The sequence below is a fragment of the Ipomoea nil genome, unplaced genomic scaffold, assembly GCF_001879475.1.
Source record: "Ipomoea nil cultivar Tokyo-kokei standard unplaced genomic scaffold, Asagao_1.1 scaffold3321, whole genome shotgun sequence".
Taxonomy (NCBI): Eukaryota; Viridiplantae; Streptophyta; class Magnoliopsida; order Solanales; family Convolvulaceae; genus Ipomoea; species Ipomoea nil.
Window position 1 is genome coordinate 1,206,979 of NW_017619749.1, and position 21,344 is coordinate 1,228,322.

The following is a 21,344-nucleotide window of genomic DNA, read 5'->3' on the forward strand; positions in this document are numbered from 1 at the left end:
TTATTTTGTAGTATTTATTCTCTTTTAAAAAAAAAAATTACGATCACGAATTTTATATTTTTTTTTAATGATAGAGAGAAACTATGTTACTACACGTGTTCTAGAAGCACTGCTCACACTTTTGCCAGCATGAATTATCACTCCTTTGAAAGCAATCAAAATAGCCTCATGAATTCCAACATCTGAAGCACACTGCCCATATCACCACAATATTGGATTTTGAAGGTTAAAACCAAAGAAAAGAGAAGAAAAAAACAACCATAAGATGAAGTATGTCACCTGTAAAGCAAATAAAAGATCACCAACCAAAGGATCAATCCTAATTGTGAGTGCACTTAGTTAACCAAGGGCAATAGCATCACTTGATCGAACAGTCCTGCAAACAATTTACATAACATTAGCTAGGAATATACATACATCATAGTACCGAACATAACAGAATAAACGAGTCTCAAAAAGAACCGAACATAACAGAATAAACGAGTCTCAAAAAGAACTGAAAAACCATAAGTATTAAAAGCTACCCATGCAATATCCTGCAAACACTTGACAAATGTTGTTTGAAGTTGGGGAAGAAAAGGCTTTAGGGCCAACCCAACCATCCATATTATGAGGCTCAAAGTTGAGAGAATTGAACTTTTAACTTGCCATGGGAATCTGTCCCCTATTTATACGAATCAACGGCGTACACCAAATAACAATTCATGAACAAGCAATCTAGAATGGGGTTACACTGGTGACCAAAGGTTCAGACAAGTAGAGGACTGTTTGATAGTTGACACACTAATAAAGGGAATAGTTCACTGCATACCATAAATAGGCAACGTAATGACTATGTATAGCTTATTTTGTTGGTTGCAATCCTTTTAATAGTCTAATAGTCAAAACTAGCAATGTGTAGAACAATAGTAACAGATCATACCCTGTGATTGGAATGACAAACTCCTTTAATGATTGCTCACTTGTCACTTCAATTAACTCCCCAAGGCCCAAAGCTGCTTGCTTTCTTAATTCAGCAGATCCACTTATAAGACCCTACAGATAATAAAGGAAATTCACATAACCATGTAATCAAAGCTCAACAATGTTGCATTCTTAATACTTGTGGCCAATGTGTAATAATGTGAAACAGATTCCAAAAACGACAACAGCATTAATAAAAACAATCTTTATGTATGATTAATATATTATACTTAGTTTCTTATATATAATAATTCTTGGAAGGATTTCTCTGCGATAATTATTAAATATTAGAAATTTTGGTATACAAATATAAAGAGATTCTTTAAATGTAAACATTAAGTTCACAAACAAAAGATAAGCAGGAATACCTAGAGGAAAATAGGAAGCACAGGTTGAAGAGCTTTCCAGAGGCAAAAACCAGGTATTAGAACTGGTCTTCCCTGCATGGTTCAATACATCACGAACCAACTTTATATATGAAGGAAGAACTTCTTCAGGAACTGAACTTATCACACTAGACAATGCTTCCCAAGCAACCTGTAAAAGAGCATCGTAAGATAAACTAGTACATTGAAGTGCATTGTATAAATGTCATGCAATGAATCAAAATAACCATCATGGTAGCTGAATCTGAATCACTTATAGTATAGTAAAATAATCAGGGTGGATATCACATTTGGAGCCTCAACAACAAGATATAGATCACTGGTTTTGAATAAATATCCAATAAAGTATGCAGAACGTTGACTGACAGAAGCCTGGAAGAATAAAACTTAAATAGTGTTAGCTAAAAAATGCAAAACAAAGAAAAGAAAGTCACATTATCATTATTCAAAACAATAAACCATGCCTGAATATCTCCAACTCCTTTGAGAAGCCCCGACAGCAAAGACATGATACCTTCCTCGTCAATTACAGTGACAACAGTTTCTGCTGCTTTCTTGGCGAGACTTTGAACCTCCAATATTTTCAAGGTGAAAGCATGACACATGCAAATTATGCAATGAAAACAAAACACAAATCAACTTAAGCAATGACTCAAATTTAAATGATGTGAAAGACGAAACCAAGTAAATGGCATTATGGCATAAAAATTAGGTTCCTACCATATCAGTATAGCCCATTGCAGTGAGTAAAGCAGGAAGGATGGTACCAATGGGGGCATCAAGACCAGGTCCAGCAACCTCTGCTAAAGCTCCCAAAGCATGTGCATTGAAGGCACTGGATATAAAGCACTCTCACATGAAAGCACTCTCTATCTATAAAGTTCAGAAGCAAACTGAATAATGAATAGGGGGAGGAAACGGCCCAGCAATCACAATGTCTTTTTCAAGCCTATGACATGAACACTCAATCCATCTTCTTTACGCGTAAAATCAAAAGAAATTCTAGAGATTCAAAGTCTCAAACAGAAGCAGGCATAATCCTAAATGTTCAGAAAGATCAAAGGGGAGCAAATGAAAAAGGTGCATACTTTGGAATATGGATGAAGGTTGGCCATCATGGATCATCAATCTTTACTCCAACTTCTCCAATTCATTCAACCTCTATATGATAGCCTGCAGTACCAGAAGAAATCAAACATCCATTTTTTCTGCAAAATCTATGCAAAGTACATTTCACCAGAACAAGGATAAGGCGCGAGAAAAATCCTTCTTCTTGCGATTACTCTCACCTTCTTACTTGTTTCTTGGAGCTCCCCGCGAGAACGAATTCATCTAAGATTAGATATACCTTCATAGGAAAACAATGCTGCATACACAAGGTAAATACACTAGAAGTAAAAGAAAATACAGAGATTCACAATAAGAAAGACTGACAAACCATACCTTGTGAAAGTTAAAAACCAAATCTAACTCGCAAACAATACTAAAGAAGTGATCCAGTATCTCCACAAACAAGTGGATGCACTCCAAATAAGCAAACTCGTTGTCCGTCATATCAACACAGAGCGAGAAAATTAGCCCAGCAAACCGCCTGTAGATTAATAGATTATCTTGTGTGCTCGGAACTGACAAGGTAAACATCAACTACAAGCCATTACAATCCCGCAGGACAAAAGAATTCACTCTCATACTCTGTAAAAGTGTCTTCAAAACGACACCCTCGGGGATTAACAGTATGTTTTATCTCATCTCCTTCTTGGATTAGTTAGTAGAACTGTGGAAGAGAACTAGCAAGTGAGAAACAATTAACTATTTCCTTCACATTCCGCTCTTCACCACAATCAACAGAGTCAGTATTCAATCAGAGCATCTTTGGCAGTACAGTTTAAGGAATCAATGGCCTCTTAACTATGAAAGGAATAGAACACACAGCACAGATCTTATCATTGCATGAAAAGTTTTACATGAGGCAATAGAACGATTTGTGAAAAAAAAAAAAAAAAAGTTCTAACACTCTCAGCTCCACAAAGTTGGTGAATTTGGGGTCTCTATTCATGACCAACCGATGAACCTCCAGAACCAGATCAAATGTTAAAACTCAGCATTAATGACACAAATGTATCGAGATATCATAGCAAGAACATGTTTTTGACTTTGTGTTTCTCGGATTCCTCGAGTGGGGTGTAATACTTGGCCAAACGAGTCTATCATTGCCAGTTTTTAAGCAGAATGAATCAAATCTGCCCATTTCAAGTCCAAACCAAACCATCAACCAATTCGCCAGAAAAATGAATCGAGAGAACACCCAAATGGCAATGCTTGAAATTACCATTTTGATAGAACCACTGGAGATCCAAGAGACAAGACTGGGTTGATTCAGTCTGGCATTTAGCGAAAAAGAGAAGCTTTTCTGTTTTGCCCGTCGTCTGGAACAGTATATTATTTTGAAGTATTTCCTTTCTTCTTTAAAAAAAAAAAAATACAACAACTAGTATTTTTTTTTTAATGAGAGAAACTATGTTACTAGACGTGTTCTAGAAGCACGGCTCACACTTTTGCCAGCATGTTTAATCACTCCTTTCAAAGCAGTCAAAATAGCATCACGAATTCCAACATCTGAATACTGCTGCCCATATCACCACAATATTAGATTCTGAAGGTTAAAACCAAAGAAAAGAGAAGAAAAAAAAAACATAAGATGAAGTATGCCACCTGTAAAGCAGAAAAAAGATCACCAACACCAAAGGATCAATCCTAGTTGTGAGTGCACTTAGTTTACCAAGGGCAAGAGCACCACTTGATCGAACAGTCCTGCAAACAACTTGCATAGCATGAGCTAGGTATATACATCGTAGTACTGAACCTAACAAAATAAACGAGTCTAAAAAAGAACTGAAAAACCATATGAATTAAAAGCTAACCTTGTATTATCCTGCAAACACTTATCAAATGTTGTTTGAAGCTGGGGAAGAAAAGGCTTTAGGGCCAACCCACCCATCCGTATTATGATGCTCAAAGTTGAGAGAATTGCACTTTTAACTTGCCATGGGAACCTGTCCCCGATTATACGGATGAACGGCCTACACCATATAACAATTCATGAACAAGCAATCTAGAGTGGCCTTACACTGGTTAGCCAAAAGTTCAGACAATTAGAGGACTGTTATAGATGATGCACTAATAAAGGGCATAGTTCACTGCATACCATAAATAGGCAACGTAATATCTACGTATAGCTTATTTTGTTGGTTGCAATCCTTTTAATAGTCTCTGGTCAAAACTAGCAATGTGTAGAACTATAGTAACAGTTCATACCCTGTGATTGGAATGAAAAACTCCTTTAATGCTTGCTCACTTGTCACTTCAATTAACCCTCCACGGCCCAAAGCTGCTTTCTCTCTTAATTCAGCAGATCCAATTATAAGACCCTGCAGATAATAAAGGAAATTCACATAACCATGCAATCAGAGCTCAACAATCTTGCATTCTTAATTCTTGTTACCAATGCTTGTAATAATGTGAAACAGATTCCAAAAACGACAACAGCAATAATAAAAACAATCTTTATGTATAATTAATAGATTATACTTAGTTCCTTACATATAATAATTCTTGGAAGAATTTCTGTGCTATAATTATTAAATAATAGAAAATTTGGTATACAAATGAAGAGATTCTTTTTAGGGCAAAAAATAAATGAAGTAAGCCTACAAAAGAATATTGACACCTATAAACTTAAATGAATCAACCAGATTTCTCATAGTATTTCAAAGAGAGAGAGAGAGAGAGAGCGGTAAGCATAAAGAACAAGCTTAAAGCACGTAATAATAATACATAGCCATAGAATGTAAAGCCAATGCTATCCCTTGTCTGCCAATCCAACTAGCACCAATATTGTCTTCACAAAAACCAGCATCACGGATATACAATCATTTTTAAACTAAAGAGTACACTTGAAAATTATTTTTAAACTAAAGAGCACAATTGAAAATTATTTTTAAACTAGAGCACATTTGAAAATGATTTTTAAACTAAAGAGTACACTTAAAAATCATTTTTAAACTAAAGTGCACACTTGAAAATCCTTTTTAAACTAAAGAGCACACTTGAAATCATACACCTATTAATAGTACTTGAACCAAATAAAAGGAAACATGCTGTGGTTTTAGTTTTCAGCAAAGGACAAGGTCAAAACATTTTATCTCACAGTATAGCAAAAACTAATTAACCCAAAAGGATGAAATAGGCAGGCATACCTTTGACAAAATCAACAAAGAAAACAAAAGGATCCACCCCATCAATGGCTGATTGCAACTCTTCATCATCAGATGAGTCATCCTCGTCATCATTGCAGCGGAAAGCACTCGCCTGAAAACCACAAAGTTTCAGCATATAGAGATGGATGTTAATTTCACAAAGGAAATGAACAGAAAACAAGCATGAACAAGATGCTTAGATGGGTATGATACAATTTGTCTCTTAATTCTGTTACCTTTGCTGCCAACGTTTGGAGCTTTAGGCTGTCAGCTTCATCTCCATCATCTGCCATTTCTGTATCACACTCATCGTCATCATCATCACTTCGAAATCCATCCATCTCAACCTCATCTTCAGCTTCCTCTGCATTTGCAGCTTCTGAAGATATAGAAGGTAGAAAATGATATCAAACATTAAGAGAATAATCAGAATATACCATCTAAAGTGCAAATGAAACAAATAGAAAAACCAGTATGGGAAAAACATAGAATAAAAAGAATAATAAAATAAAATAAAATGGTTACTTACCAGCAAGTTGCTCCTTGTGCATACAATGAGGTCAAGAATGGCCTTAAAAAATGCCCTCAAAGGCAGCTGCAGGCATTTGATCAGCAGGAAGACTGAGCAATGATGTCAAGCCCAAGCAGCAAACCCTCTTCTCATGCTCCCTGCAATACCAACATGGCAAGACCATCACTTCTCTTAGCTTTGTTTTTCTTATGCCTTTTACATCTCTCCACAAGAACTACAAGACCAACATATTGCTACCTTTTAGAATTAGCCCGAGCTCCACTTTTTTTAGTTTGTTGTAGCATATGGAACCAAAGATTGAAGATCTCTGTAGCAACACCAAGCTTTTGCAGTATGCTCAGCGTAAATGAAGGGTTATAGTAAAGAGCATCAACAATCTGTCAAATAATAAACAAATTTAGAAGTAATTTCACATGAAAAGAAGGCCACAAACACAGAGTATTTTTTTTTTATTTGAATGATAGAGAGAAACTATGTAACTACAAGTGTTCTAGAAGCACTGCTCACACTTTTGGCAGCATGTTTGATCACTCCTTTCAAAGCGGTCAAAATAGCCTCACCAATTCCAACATCTGAAGCCTGCTGCGCATATCACCACAATATTAGATTTTGAAAGTTAAAACCAAAGAAAAGAAACAAAAAAAAGAAACATAAGATGATGTACATCACCTGCAAAGCAGATAAAAGATCACCAACCAAAGGATCAACCCTAGTTGTGAGTGCACTTAGTTTACCAAGGGCAAGAGCACTAGATCAAACAGTCCTGCAAACAACTTGCATAGCATGAGATAGGAATATACATCGTAGTACCGAACCAAACATAATAAATGAGTCTTAAGATGAACCGAAAACCACACTGCGTAGAAATTAAAATAATAAAATATGATTAAATATTACCTTGCCGGGATGTTGATGGGATTGCGGCTGGATACGATATTGATGAACTTGCCGTCGACGGAGATGGCATCGTCGCCGACGGGATGCCAAGGCCTGCTTGACACCTCCGGCGTCATTGATGGCAATGACATCAAGGGGAAAATCCTTCCTTCCAATGCCAACACCTCAAGAAGTTCCTTCCAATTCTTCCGAATCCATGAATGGCCCCCCTCCTCTGCTTCCCTTCTCTGCCCTCCTCTATAGTCGAGACAGAGCAATCGGAAAAAGGAAACCCAAAATAAATAGCCGAGTAGCCGACTTAAAAATTTAAACCGTTGGAGATTTTCTTACAAATTTAATCCGTTGGAGATTTGGTGGAGATTTTCTAACAAATTTAATCCGTTGGAGATTTTGAAGTTTGAAACCGGAGAAGAGAAGGGAAGGATTGGAGGAGATTTTGAAGTTTAAAGCCGCCGGAGATTTGAGATAGTTTAGAGAGAGATGAGAGCGTACAGAGTGGTCTGCCTGTCCGAACAATGTGTTAGCCGGTTTGGCTTGGGCTTTAGATATTTATACGTGGGCCCGATGGATAATAAATTGGGATTAGCACAAGAAATGTCTATGGGTAATTAATTAGGCCACTTTTTTATATATATTTTGGGCCTTAGGGACAGTGTATATGTTTATGACCAATCGTTATGCGTTGGACCCTGTCCAGCATGCTTGCTGGACACGGGTAACAGTGCCGTTAGGCACTGTTATCTTCTTTTATTTTTTTTTTTAATTTCAGACCGTTTTGTTATAAAAGTATATGTTCATAAATTTATTACTATATGTTAATAACTGTACATTCATAACTCCATAATTGTACGTTCATAACTTTATAATTGTACATTCATAACTTCATAACTGTACATTCATAACTCCATAATTGTACATTTATAATTTTCGAAGCTGTATGTTCACAATTTTAGAGCTCTATGTTCATAATTTTATCACTATATGTTCATAATTGTAAGTTCATAATGTTAGAGCTCTTTGTTCATAATTCGATCAATAACTATACATTCATAATTCCATAACTGTAGATTAATAATCTCATAACTGTAGATTCATAACTCCATAACTGTAGATTCATAACTCTATAACTGTACATTCATAATCTTCAAAGCTCTATATTCACAATTTTAAAGCTCCATGGTCATAATTTTATCACTATATATGTTCATAATTGTAAGTTCATAATGTTAGAGCTCTGTGTTCATAATTTCATAATTGCATAACTGTACATTCATAACGGCATAACTGTACATTCATAATCCAAAAAAAATAAAAAATAACGCCGTTAACGACAAAACGCGCGCGATTTTTTTTTTTTTAACTAAATGACATTTTTTAAAAAAAAACGACGTCGTTTTGAGCCCGTGTCCACAATTCGACACGGGTCCAGGGCATAATTTGCTGTTTATGACTATACAAAAATAAAAGGGCCTTGGGTCATTACTATTATTTATGGTCTATAAATTTTTTGTAAACTATAAATAAAATATATTTTTTAATTTTTAATATATTAAAAGTAAATTATTTATATACTAAAAATACATTATATGAAATAATGTACTCTTAATATATTAAAAATGTACCTTACGATAAATAATATATTTTTAAAAAATTTAATGTTTATTTATGGTCCATTGTTCAGGCTTGTATTTCTTTGGACCACTATTGGGTATTTTGTACTTAGCATTTTGATATCAATGAAGCAATGTTGGTTTAAATTAAAAAAAAAATAACAAAAAAAAAATAACAAAAACAATGACCGGCACAAAAATAAATACATTTAAATTTAAAAAAAAAAAATTAAAACAATATACCTTACATCGGGAACGAAAATCCGCTCATCAGTGCTCCAAGTGCAACAACAATCCATCTAAATTTTAGAAACAAAACAAAAAAGAGAGATTATTAATCAACAACAAAAACATAATAATAATTGCTTTAATAACACCATTATCACGGACAAACCCAGAATTATCTATCACTCTGCTCATTGAGCTGAGGTGCAGAAAAAAATGGGTTTGGCGGTGATGAAAGTAATTGGGGGAATTGGAAATTCTTACCGCAATTGCGTCTGAATCCGAGCCCTAAATCCGGCAAAGGGAAGGGGAATGATGAGTGCCATGAAGATGGTACTGAGAGGAGTACAAGGTAAGAATTTCAGGCGGTTTAGCCAGCAAATAAACAACAAATGAAAATTTTGTAAGTTCAAAACAAACCTTAGCAACTCAAGAAGAACTTGAAGACCTTGTAAGTTCAAATTTGTCAGGCTCGCAATACCTAGTAATCAACACGTTTACAATAGATTATTTATCCATAAGAAAAGATCAAAACATATTAAATAAGTTCAAAAACTAACACCATGCGAAAAATGGACATTCTTAGTTATCCATGCTCAAAATAATAAATAAATTGAAATAAGACATTATGCTGCTTAATATATTCTCACTAACAAACTTCTTCAACCAAGCAAAATCCTTGTAGTACAGTTGTTAGCATATGATTAGCTTTCTAATAAAGTCTAGATGCTGAGATTGGGTTGGAATGTTGGATGCATAAAGCTGGCAAACACGAATTCATTCTAACAAACCCGATGCCTAATTCTATACTATGTTCGATATGACTATGTTTGATTTTGTTCCTATGTGTTCCCATTCTATCATATCCCACCATGTCTCCTTATCAAATTCTCCAATAAAATTAATTGAGCAGAAATCAAACGTAGATATGCAAGCCTTACAACCATCAATAGCATAACCAATATACGATCGAAACGGAGCTCCTGGCGAAGATAGGTAACACTGAAGTGTATGACAATCCGTGTATAGCTCTATAGACTGTTCATCACGAGGCCTTAGCCATGACAAGGCCTCTTTGCACGCGAATGCTTCGACAATAAGTGGGGAGAAACAATTCGGGAGTGAAGCGTTGTAGGCCGAAACATAACCACCTTCGGCGTCGAGAAGGATTGCTCAGATCGTGGCCAAGTTCGTGGTGTGATGATACCAGGCGTCGACGTAGCACCTTCTCGGCCGTGTTGTAGTAGTCTGGGTCGCAACGGTGGGCAGTGGCGGTGGAAGCAGCGTCGGCTTGGCTGGCAACGACGGTTTCTCCGGCTGGTGCACGGCCGGCAACCGCGTGGTGTACTTGTCGCCATGCTTGCATGGTGGCAGCCGCTGCGGCAATCAATTTCTTCGACATTGGTAGATAGGCGTCTTAAACCGCTCCATTTCGCGCTCCCCAAATATGATATAAAATTGCAGTTGCGTACATAATTCCATTAAGTGTTTAGAACATTCAAGATTGCACTAAACCATTTATGGAAAACATTTGTCACAATATTGGAGAGTGAAAGGTTAGATTGAGCCCATATAGAATTTGCATAAAATATTTCAAAATTTTATTACTATGACATAAATTATACTTCAGCTAGTAATGTAATTTATTGAGAAAATTTTAATAATTTGTAATTTTAATTACTTTGTAATACATATTAATAAAATATTTGAATATCAAATATCCTATATTAATAACTTTATCCAATTAAATCAACATAATTATTACCTAACAAAACTTTCTAATGGTGTGTTTGATAAAAGGCAGTTAGCAGAAGTATTAATTGGTTATAAAAATTGTTTGGTAAGAATGCAATTTTCATTTGTTTTTTACTTTTCTTCTACGGTCACCGATATCGTCTCACGTCTTTCCCCGACCTTTCTCTCTTCCATTAACTAGCTCTTCGTAACGCCGGCTGCAGGATGACTTGTGAGACCAAATTTTCTTCTGATTGTTTGCCTTATAATCCCTTCCACCATTTTCCTTTCTATGTTTTCCGCTTCTAATATGGTTGATTTGGAAGAATTTGTCGAGAGTGACCAGTGCGAGGAAGAGCAGATTGAGCTCCCATTTTGCCGATATGCCTTTCGATACTGATTTTTTTCAAAATCCCCTGGATGCTATGCACCTCCGGAGGTTCTCTCTTACCCTATTTACTCTTTTTTTTTTTGTTTTTTTTTTTTGAAAATTTATTGTTTGTTGAAATATTCTGATTATTTATGAATTTATTCTCTTTCATTGTTTGTTTATTTGGTAAATTCGTATTACTTTTTTTATTTTGTCAAAAAAACAAGAGAACTTAGAGTAGGTTTGAGTTGCTATGAGTTTCTGTTTTGCTTAACATAGGATGAGATTACTTACCATCTATTCGAAAAAAAAAAATGTCTTAAGAAACTCTTATGTATAGTTAAGAGTTGAATAACAAGTCTGTGTATGTTTTATGAAAATCAAATCTAGCCAACAATCAACCATTAGTTTTATATACTAATTGAATTGACAGGATTGAAAGTTCATGGAAGCGTTTTATATAATTACATTCATATGTTGTGCATAGGCTTCAAAATATTCTGGCAGTGACAAATGCATAAATATCTACACTGTATGAATAGATATATGCACACATACATATTAATGTGTGGTTGACTAATAAAGATTATGGGAGAGGCGGGGAACTATGAGAATTTCAAGTGGTGTAGTTTTGAGGTTGGTTAGTCCAGCTGTCTCAGTCATATCAATTCCTTCATTAGAGACATTTGAGAGCTCAAAGGAATGTAACAAATTAGCCAACACCAAGTGCACCATTTGAAGACCAAAAGTTATTCCTGGGCATATTCTTCTACCGGCACCAAATGGGATCAACTCAAAATCTTGTCCCAAAACATCAAGGTCTTTATGACTATTAATAAACCTCTCAGGTTTAAATTCGTGAGGGCTAGACCAAACTTGTGAATCTTGTTGGAGTTTCCACAGGTTAAAGAACAACCAAGTGTCTTTTGGAACGTGAAAACCAGACACGATGCAATCTTTTGTGAACATTCTTGGGCCTCCTAGTGGAGCCCCTGGGTACATCCTAAATGTTTCTTTCACAATAGCTTGGAGATACACCAAGTTCTTGATATCTGATTCATTTACCTTTCTTTCCTTGCCAACTACAATGTCTAGTTCTTCTTGAGCCATCTTTAACACATGGGGGTTGTTCATCATCAAAGATAGAGCCCATGTTAGCATGACCGAGGTCGTATCTGCTCCTCCAGCAATCAAAGCCTGATATATATACAAAATTTAAATAGTTAAAGAAAACTGTGAATTAGATACATGATATAAGTATATGTATTATATTTAATTTCAAGTACACATGGAAGACTTAAATTTAGGAATGAAAGAGTACATACCATGCAAGCTGATTTGATAACACTATCAGCATTGAAACTATTAAGATCAATCCCTTCCATTCGTGAAAGCATCACATCCATGAAGTCTTCCTTGCTACCTCTAACAATAGATCCATCACCTGTGGCCTCTTTCTTCAAACGATGCTCTTGTAACCATTCATCAACAAGAGAGTCCATTTCTTTAGCAACTTCTTTCATGGTTTCTCATACCCTCCGATATCTAACCATCCCAAAAAAGGTAGGGCATCTGCTGGGACAAAACCCCCAAGATACTGAGAAAAACCTCTCAATACCCTTTGGCAACGCCGCCCCTCTTTTTCATCACTAACCTCTGCTGTACCAAAGTATCGTTTGCTGGCTATCATTCGAAGGAACACATTAAGTGTTATGTCTGCAAACCACTTCTTCATTTCCACCTGAACACTGCCAGAAGGTTCAGAATTTTTCTTTTCAGCCCAAAGCTTATACAACTCCTTTATAGAGGTGTCAATCTCAGACACTCTTATGTGCTTGAGCTGCTCAAGCTTTCGGTTGGAGAGTAGTGCTGTGGAAATAAGTTTGCGAACCTCGCGCCAGTAAGGACCATAGGGAGTGAAAGCAAACATTATGTAGTTGTAGCCCAAGTGTTTGGCAGCTCGAAACTTGGGTCGAGTAGAAATGTGAACATCATGGACAGTGGAGAGTTCTTTGGCTAATTTCCAGTCACTGACCACCAAGACTCTCTGCACACCGATTCGGATAGTGAAGGCTGGTCCATACTTGTCAGCCATGTTTCCCAGGGCAACATGAGGAAGCTTAGAGCCGCTGAAGATGTGAAGGTGGCCTATAATTGGCCATCCCCCACCTGCTTCAGGCAGTAATTTTTGTTTCCGATACCTGTTATTGTGAGAAAGATAATGAAAAACTATATAAAAAGCAATAGCTACAGCTACAACAATAACTGAAGTATCCAGGTTTTGGAGAACAAATTCCATGGTTATGGTGTGTGGATTAATTGATGTGTGATTATCTATATATTTGTGCCATAGGGTGTAAGCATTTCTATATTTGATTGGATCTAAACTGACTAATATCTTTACAGAAAATTAGCCGCCGCAGTTTATTGTGGCCATGAAAATTAGGCACTGCAGTTTTTTGTGTGTTGATCAGAAGATAGAAAATGACTGCTTGTCTGCTAGCCCTTATACAGATTGTGTATAAGGAGTAGTTTTTTGTGTGTTGATCAGAAGATAGAAAATGACTGCTTGTCTGCTAGCCCTTATACAGATTGTGTATAAGGAGCCCATATAGATGCATGTGTATGTGGTCTATAAATAATTTAAATCATCTTTTGTTTGACTAAAGCATATACATATTTAAACTGATTCCTAAACACCATAAACTATTCAACTGGTTTCATAATTCTTTGCAGAGTACAGACATCCTATGAGAGGTAACTTGCTGATATACTGAGATGCTGATGTCTTTAATTATTTAAATGGATTAGCTTAAATTAGTGGAATCGCATTCAAAACCACAAGATGTTTTGATGTTACAGAAAAAGCACCTTTGGTAGCTTTAATATTTGCATAATGTAGTTTTGTTGTTGTTCAATTATTTAGTAAATTTGTACTACTTTATTGATTTGCTTGAAAATAATAGAGCTTATAATAGATTTTGAGTTGCTATATCTTTTTGTTTGGCTTATGATTGTGATGAGACTGCAAACTATCTATGTGTATTAATTTTATATAGTTGTGTTGAAAGTTACCTTTCATATAGGCCACAGAGATATGATAAATCATGATGTCCATGGATTCATGGAAACACTTTCTAGTGAATATACAAACATAGACACACATATTAATTAGATGCGCCAAAAAAGACATATATTCATTACATGTGTGATTGACTAATAGAGATGAGCGGAGAGACGAGGAGCTAAGAGAACTTCAAGTGGTGTGCCTTTGAGGTTGCTTAGTCCAATTGTCTCAGTCATATCAATTCCTACATGAGAGACGTTTGAAAGCTCAAAGGAATGCAACAAATTGGCTAAGATCAAGTGCAACATTTGAAGACTAAAAGTTGTTCCTGGACATATTCTTCTACCAATACCAAATGGAATCAACTCGAAATTTCGTCCAAAAACATCAACCTCCTTATGGCAATTAATAAATCTCTCAGGTTTGAATTCATGAGGACTAGACCAAACTTGTGGATCTCGTTGGAGTTTCTGCATGTTAAAGAATAGCCAAGTTTCTTTTGGAACATGAAAACCATATATTGTGCAATCTCCTGTGAATATTCTTGGACCTCCCAACGGAGCTGCAGGATACATCCTTAATGTTTCTTTGACAATAGCTTGCAAATAAATCAAATTATTGTTGTCTAATTCATTTACTTTTCTTTCTTTCCCAACTACCATGTCCAGTTCTTCTTGAGCCATCTTTAACACATGGGGATTGTTCATCATCAAAGACAAAGCCCATGTTAACACTACCATGACCGTATCTGTTCCACCAGCAATCATACTCTGATATACAAAATTTAATATTTCATATTACATTAAGTATACGTGAAAGGCTTAAATTTAGGAATGATAATTTGATAAACATAAATCATATACCATGCAAGTAGCTTTGATGGCGGTGTCAGCACTACAACCATTAAGATCAATCCCTTCTATTTGTGAAAGCATCGCATCCATAAAATCTTTCTCGCCGTCACAGATAGTATATCCATCACCCATCGCCTCTTTCTTCCGACGGTGATCTTGTAACCATTCGTCAGCAAGAGAGTCCATTTCCTTAGCAACTTTCTTCATAGATTTCTCACACCCTCCAATATCCAGCCATCCCAAAAAAGGCCGGGCATCTGCCGGTACAAAAATCCCAAGAAATTTAACAAAATCTCTCACCACCCTTTGGCAAAGTCGCCCATCTTTTTCATCGGTACCAAAGATTCGTTTTCCGACCACCATTTGAAGGACCATGTTGAGTGTTAGGTCTCCGAACCACTTCTTCATTTCCACCAAAACATGCCCGGAATGGTCCGGGTTGTTGTTTTCAATCCAAAGCTTATAGAGCTCCTTTATAGAGTTCTCGACCTCGGCCACTCTTATGTGCTTCAGCTGTTCAAGCCGTCGAGTGGAGAGCAGTTCTATGGAAATAAGTTTGCGAAGGTCACGCCAGTAGGGACTATAGGGAGTCAAAGCAAGCAAATAGCTGTTGTAGCCCAAGTGTTTGGCGGCTCGAGACTGGGGACGAGAAGAAATGTGAGCGTCGTGGGCCGTTGAGAGTTGTTTGGCCAATTTCCAGTCGCTAACCACCAAACCTCTATGCACACCGATCCGAATAGTGAAGACGGGTCCATACTTGTCAGCCATATCTCCTAGGACAATATGAGGAAGGCTAGAGCCGCTGAAGATATGAAGGTGGCCTACAATTGGCCACGCGCCACCTGCTTCCGGCGGTAATCTTCTTCTCCGAGACATGGCATTGCGAGACACATAATGAATAACTACACACAAAGCAATTGCTACGACAACAATGGACGGGTTAAGGTATTTGAGGAGTTCCATATTTGGCTCTTCTTTAAATTATCACTGCGGCTTAATGGATGGGTTATCCTTATATTATATAGGGATATTTATAGCTTTCGTAAAACAGGAATAAAACGAAAAAACAATAATATATTTTATCACGCAAATCATGTTTGTTTGATTTTAGAACACCACAACGTATTAGCTAGGTTGCTGATTTACAGACATGCTAATGCCCTTATTTGATTGGATTAGCTTAGATTTTTCGAATCTCATTAAAAATCGCAATATTTTGATGTTATCCAAATGGAAAATACGCAATATTATAGCTATATACTTGTACACCTAACTTAGGTGGACTAGGCTCCATTTTGTCGGCTGCGAGCATACTCATAAGTAGAGCAAATTAGCCGAGCATACACATAAGTAGAGCAAATACAAATTTTGCTCCCACGAGTATTAATAAAATAACAGTTTTGGTCCATATGTTTAATTATATTCATACTAATTTTCATCCACTACTATTGTTTTAGTATCAATTTTACTATTTTTTAGTGCCAAAATTCATCACGTTGATCACCACTCCAATTAAGACATGTTGAAATCTAAAAAATTTAAGGGCATTTTCATCATTTTCAACTTAAGATTCCAATTTGGGTATGAATAAAGGGATTTAAGTCCTAAGATCGATCCAATTTGCAGTTCTCCTTCTCACCCTACCTTAATTTAAGGAGGAAAACTACGAATTGAGATAGATTTTAGAGCTTAAATCCTTTTATTTATGATCAAATTGGGTTATTAATTTGAAAAGGACGAAATACCCTTAATAATTTCATATTTCAGCATGTCTGAAACGAAAGAGTGACCGGTATGATTAATTTTGACACTAAAACAATAGTCGTGGATGAAAATTAATAAGAATTAAACATGTGGATCAAAATTGTCATTTTGCTAATACTCGTGGGATCAAAATTGGTATTTGCTCCTCATAAGTAATACATATCATTTCTAGTATTCTTATTTGTGGTCCCTAAATTTTTCTTACCACATTTTATGCACACTTTTCTGTTGTCACATTTAATCTTTTGACCAAGTCTTCTAAGTAATACATATCTTTTTGTTTGGCTTATGATTGTGATGAGACTGCAAATTATCTCTGTATTAATTTTATATAGTGTTGTTGAAAGTTACCTTAGCTTTTCATATAGGCCACAGAGATCTGATAAATCATGATGTCCATGGAAGCACTTTCTAGTGAACATACAAACACACACGTATTAACTTAAATGCACCGAAAAAAAAAACATATACGGAGTATTAATTAGTGATTGACTAATAGAGATGAGCACGAGGAGCTAAGAGAACTTCAAGTGGTGTGCCTTTGAGGTTGCTTAGTCCAATTGTCTCAGTCATATCAATTCCTACATGAGAGACGTTTGAAAGCTCAAAGGAATGCAACAAATTGGCTAAGATCAAGTGCAACATTTGAAGACTAAAAGTTGTTCCTGGACATATTCTTCTACCAATACCAAATGGAATCAACTCAAAATTTCGTCCAAAAACATCAACCTCCTTATGGCAATTAATAAATCTCTCAGGTTTGAATTCATGAGGACTAGACCAAACTTGTGGATCTTGTTGGAGTTTATGCATGTTAAAGAACAACCATGTTTCTTTTGGAACATGAAAACCATATATGGTGCAATCTTCTGCGAATATTCTTGGACCTCCTAATGGAGCTGCAGGATACATCCTTAATGTTTCTTTGACAATAGCTTGAAAATAAATCAAATTATTGATGTCTAATTCATTTATTTTTCTTTCTTTCCCAACTACCATGTCCAATTCTTCTTGAGCCATCTTCAACACATGGGGATTGTTCATCATCAAAGACAAAGCCCATGTTAGCACTACTGTTACTGTTTCTGTTCCTCCAGCGAGTACCATGACCAAAATGAACTCCGGCCTCCATCATCTCTTCCAAATTGATGTTCCAATATATTTTTGTCAGTACCCCCCACCCCCCCCCCCCCCCTTTTATTCTTAAAAAAAAAAAAAAAGAAACGAGGAATTTTGAATTTAAAAAAAAAAAAATTGTTCCGAAGGAACCTTCTCCTCTATCGTAGATTGGACGTAGATATACGCCCCGAACCTTTATTCTTTTCTATTCATTTTTGTTTTTATTACCAGACTAAATGACCAAATTTAGATAGTGGATATACAAAATTTAATATATTTCATATAACATTAAAGTTGTATGTATGAATTTTAAATATAAACATAGATCATATATATACCATGCAATTAGCTTTTATGGCGGTGTCAGCACGGCAACCATTAAGATCAATCCCTTCTATTTGTGAAAGCATCGCATCCATGAAATCTTTCTTGTTGTCGCAGATAGTAACTACATATACAAAGATAATGAGTATGTAACTACATACAAAGCAATTGCTACGATAGCAATGGAAGGATTAAGGTATTTGAGGAGTTCCATATATGGCTCTTCTTTAAATTTGCGCTGCGGCTTAATGAATGGGTTTTATTTTATAGGGATATATATAGTTTCCTTAATAGGAATAAAACAAACAAAAAAACAATAAAATATTTTAGAACAGAAAATCAGAAATCATGTTTGTTTGACTTTCGAAAACGTAAACCATTTGTTTTAATAAAATCTTTGCATAGCGCAAACAATTGCCTGATTTACTGAATCCCATACGCAATATTATGTCTGGCTGCTTCACTGTTTGTACATTATAAAAGGACAAATGTAGCCTACAACTAACTCTACAAGAGTACATTTACAATCTTGCAACTAAATTTTAAATTCTGCAAGGTTGCAACCAAAAAGTTATAAAAAATTACTAATTTTCTTAGGTGACATCTGCCACCTAATTAAGTAGATTTACAATCCACACCCTCTATGGTTGTGGATAGCCTACGTCACATTTTCGAGACATTAGGTGTTGGACTTGGTACTTTATCGGGCTACGCCCCTATAATTCTCACGTCCTAGCACCAACCAGTCTTAAATGTTATTGACTTGAATCCGTGACCTGGTTTTGATACCACTTGTTAGGGTCAAACATGAGAATTAAGTGGCAAATGAGCTCTCATTGTGGAAGAGAATTTCGGGATAACCCATAATGGAGTAGCTCAAGTGCAAACGAGCTCTCATTGTAGACGATAATTTTGAGATAACCCGTGTTCGATTTCCACCAGTGATGATTTTTCTTGTGTCAGCTCCCATACTTCCCGGAGCAAACATGGATGGATTAATCGGGTGGTCTGGACCACCTATGGTTTACACAAAAAAAATCATTTTCATTGGCAGATCAGCACGCAAAATTTTGATGGAAATATATACGACGACAAATTAAAAGGGGGAGCACATGGCAGAACTGTACGTACTAACAATACAAATTAAATTATTGTATATATAAACCATTTACGTTTCCCCCCCCCAAAAAAAAAGACATGAAACTTTAGAGAAACTTGCTGTATATAACCACAAATCAATTAACCCAAGGTTCTTAATTATTCACACCAGGCCGGAACCATGCAACTTCTTCTTCAAAACCTTAATACATCAATTATCCTTGTATGTATATCTATTGCTTTTTATGTAGTTTTTCATTATCTTGCAAACAGTAGCAAGTCACGGAAGGAGCAAAAATTACCACCGGAAGCCGGTGGAACATGGCCTATTCTCGGCCATCTTCACCTTTTCAGAGGCTCTAAACTTCCTCACATAGCCCTGGGAGAACTGGCGGACAAGTATGGGCCGGCTTTCACTATCCGGATGGGTGTGCAGAGAGTGTTGGTGGTTAGCGACTGGAAATTGGCAAAAGAACTCTCAACTACCCACGACGTTCACATATCTTCTCGCCCAAAGTTTCGAGCCACCAAACACTTAGGCTACAACGACACTATGCTTGTTTTAGCTCCCTATGGTCCCTATTGGCGTGGAATTCGCAAACTTATTTCCTCGGAGCTACTCTCCAACCGACGGCTAGAGCAGCTGAAGCACATAAGAGTATCCGAGATCGAGACCTCTGTAAAGGAGTTGTATAAGCTTTGGATTGAAAAGAAAAATTCCGATCCCTTCGGCCGTGTTCCGGTGGAAATGAAGAAGTGGTTCAGAGACTTAACATTCAACGTGCTCCTTCGAATGGTGACCGGAAAACGATACTTTGGCGCATTGGCAATTGGTGATGAAAAAGAGGGGCGACGTTGCCAAAGGGTAATTAGAGATTTTGTTAAATTTCTTGGGACTTTTGTGCCGGCGGATGCCCTGCCTTTCTTGGGATGGTTAGATATCGGAGGGTATGAGAAAGCCATGAAAGAAGTTGCTAAAGAAATGGATTCTCTTGCTGAGGAATGGTTACAAGAGCATCGTTTGAAGAAAGAGGCTATGGGTGGCGACGAAGAAGAAGATTTCATGGATGCTATTCTGTCACGAATAGAAGAGATTGATCTAAATGGTTGCAGTGCTGACACCGTGGTCAAATCTACTTGCATGGTATATATGTCCTCTTTATCAAATTATTTTATTCGTGAATATATATCAAATACACAATTTTTATCAACTATTTAACTTTTGTATGTATAAAGGTTTTGATTGCTGGAGGAGCAGATTCGCCCATGGTCATGCTAACATGGGCTTTGTCTTTGATAATGAACCATCCCCATGTATTGAAGATGGCTCAAGAGGAATTAGACATGGTAGTTGGCAAGGAAAGAAAGGTGGATGAATCAGACATTGATCATTTGATTTATCTTCGAGCTATTGTAAAAGAAACATTTAGATTGTATCCCGGTGGTCCACTTGGAGTTTCAAGAATATTCACAAAAGATTGCACCACTATGTCCGATTTTCATATTCCAAAAGACACTTGGCTATTCTTCAATATATGGAAACTTCAACGAGATCCACAAGTTTGGTCTAGCCCTCTTGAATTCAAACCTGAAAGATTTATCAATTGCAATAAGGAGATTGATGTTTTGGGACGGAATTTCGAGTTGATTCCGTTCGGTGCTGGTAGAAGAATATGCCCAGGAACAACTAGTGCTCATCAAATTTTGCACTTGGTCTTGACTAATTTGTTGCATTCTTTTGAGCTCTCAAATATCTCTAATGGAGCAATTGATATGACTGAGACGGCTGGACTAAGCAACCTCAAAGACACACCTCTTGAAATTTTTATAGCTCCTCGCCTCTCCCCTTACCTTTATTAGCCAATTAATTATTAATTAATATGTTCGCGTGTGTGTTTGTATGTGTGTCCGTGCATCTATGTTTACTTGAAGGAGCTTCCATGCATGGACATGATGATTTGTAGCCTCTGGCCTTCCCAGGCTTCACATATCTACGTAATAAGAAACTGATTATTATGGTAATAAAAAAAATTATATTTAATACGAGCAATGCTTGCCAAGGGTGTAGCACACCTTCTAAGATGACCTCTAAGGATAACTTATGTCCCATGCTTCGAGCTTCTAAATGATAGTGGTTGAAATTGT

General features: G+C 36.4%; 4 protein-coding genes and 1 long non-coding RNA gene across 6 annotated transcripts in view; 2 read left to right on the forward strand and 3 right to left on the reverse strand.

Annotated features, from left to right (window-relative positions):
* The window catches only part of LOC109169959 (eIF-2-alpha kinase activator GCN1-like), a 64,347-nt gene that overhangs the window by 8,299 nt on the left and 34,704 nt on the right, over positions 1-21,344 (reverse strand). Inside the window, exons 18-22 of the mRNA XM_019318875.1 lie at positions 6,621-6,719; positions 6,375-6,514; positions 6,135-6,274; positions 5,910-5,984; positions 5,158-5,160 (exon numbers count right to left, since the gene is read on the reverse strand). Of these exons, the coding sequence (XP_019174420.1) occupies positions 6,178-6,274; positions 6,375-6,514; positions 6,621-6,719 (336 nt within the window). The 3' untranslated portion in view covers positions 5,158-5,160; positions 5,910-5,984; positions 6,135-6,177. The remainder of the gene's footprint in view (positions 1-5,157; positions 5,161-5,909; positions 5,985-6,134; positions 6,275-6,374; positions 6,515-6,620; positions 6,720-21,344) is intronic.
* The window catches only part of LOC109169971, a 60,974-nt gene continuing 50,370 nt past the window's right edge, over positions 10,741-21,344 (forward strand). Inside the window, exons 1-2 of one of the 2 annotated variants that reach the window (XR_002052314.1) lie at positions 10,741-11,042; positions 13,710-13,965. This is a non-coding gene — a long non-coding RNA (uncharacterized LOC109169971). Of the gene's footprint in view, positions 11,043-13,709; positions 13,966-21,344 lie in introns of those variants that run through there. The other variant, XR_002052315.1, reaches the window with a different exon arrangement.
* LOC109169960 (cytochrome P450 82A3-like) lies at positions 11,361-13,373 on the reverse strand. Its single transcript, XM_019318876.1, has 2 exons — positions 12,299-13,373; positions 11,361-12,170 (listed from the first exon to the last, which is right to left on the reverse strand). The coding sequence occupies exons 1-2, from the start codon at positions 12,494-12,496 to the stop codon at positions 11,550-11,552; spliced, it is 819 nt and encodes a 272-aa protein (XP_019174421.1). The 5' UTR covers positions 12,497-13,373; the 3' UTR covers positions 11,361-11,549.
* On the reverse strand, positions 14,115-15,873 carry LOC109169952 (cytochrome P450 CYP82D47-like). Its single transcript, XM_019318869.1, has 2 exons — positions 14,904-15,873; positions 14,115-14,810 (listed from the first exon to the last, which is right to left on the reverse strand). The coding sequence occupies exons 1-2, from the start codon at positions 15,855-15,857 to the stop codon at positions 14,190-14,192; spliced, it is 1,575 nt and encodes a 524-aa protein (XP_019174414.1). The 5' UTR covers positions 15,858-15,873; the 3' UTR covers positions 14,115-14,189.
* Positions 19,287-21,149, forward strand: LOC109169950 (cytochrome P450 CYP82D47-like). Its single transcript, XM_019318867.1, has 2 exons — positions 19,287-20,343; positions 20,436-21,149. The coding sequence occupies exons 1-2, from the start codon at positions 19,381-19,383 to the stop codon at positions 21,057-21,059; spliced, it is 1,587 nt and encodes a 528-aa protein (XP_019174412.1). The 5' UTR covers positions 19,287-19,380; the 3' UTR covers positions 21,060-21,149.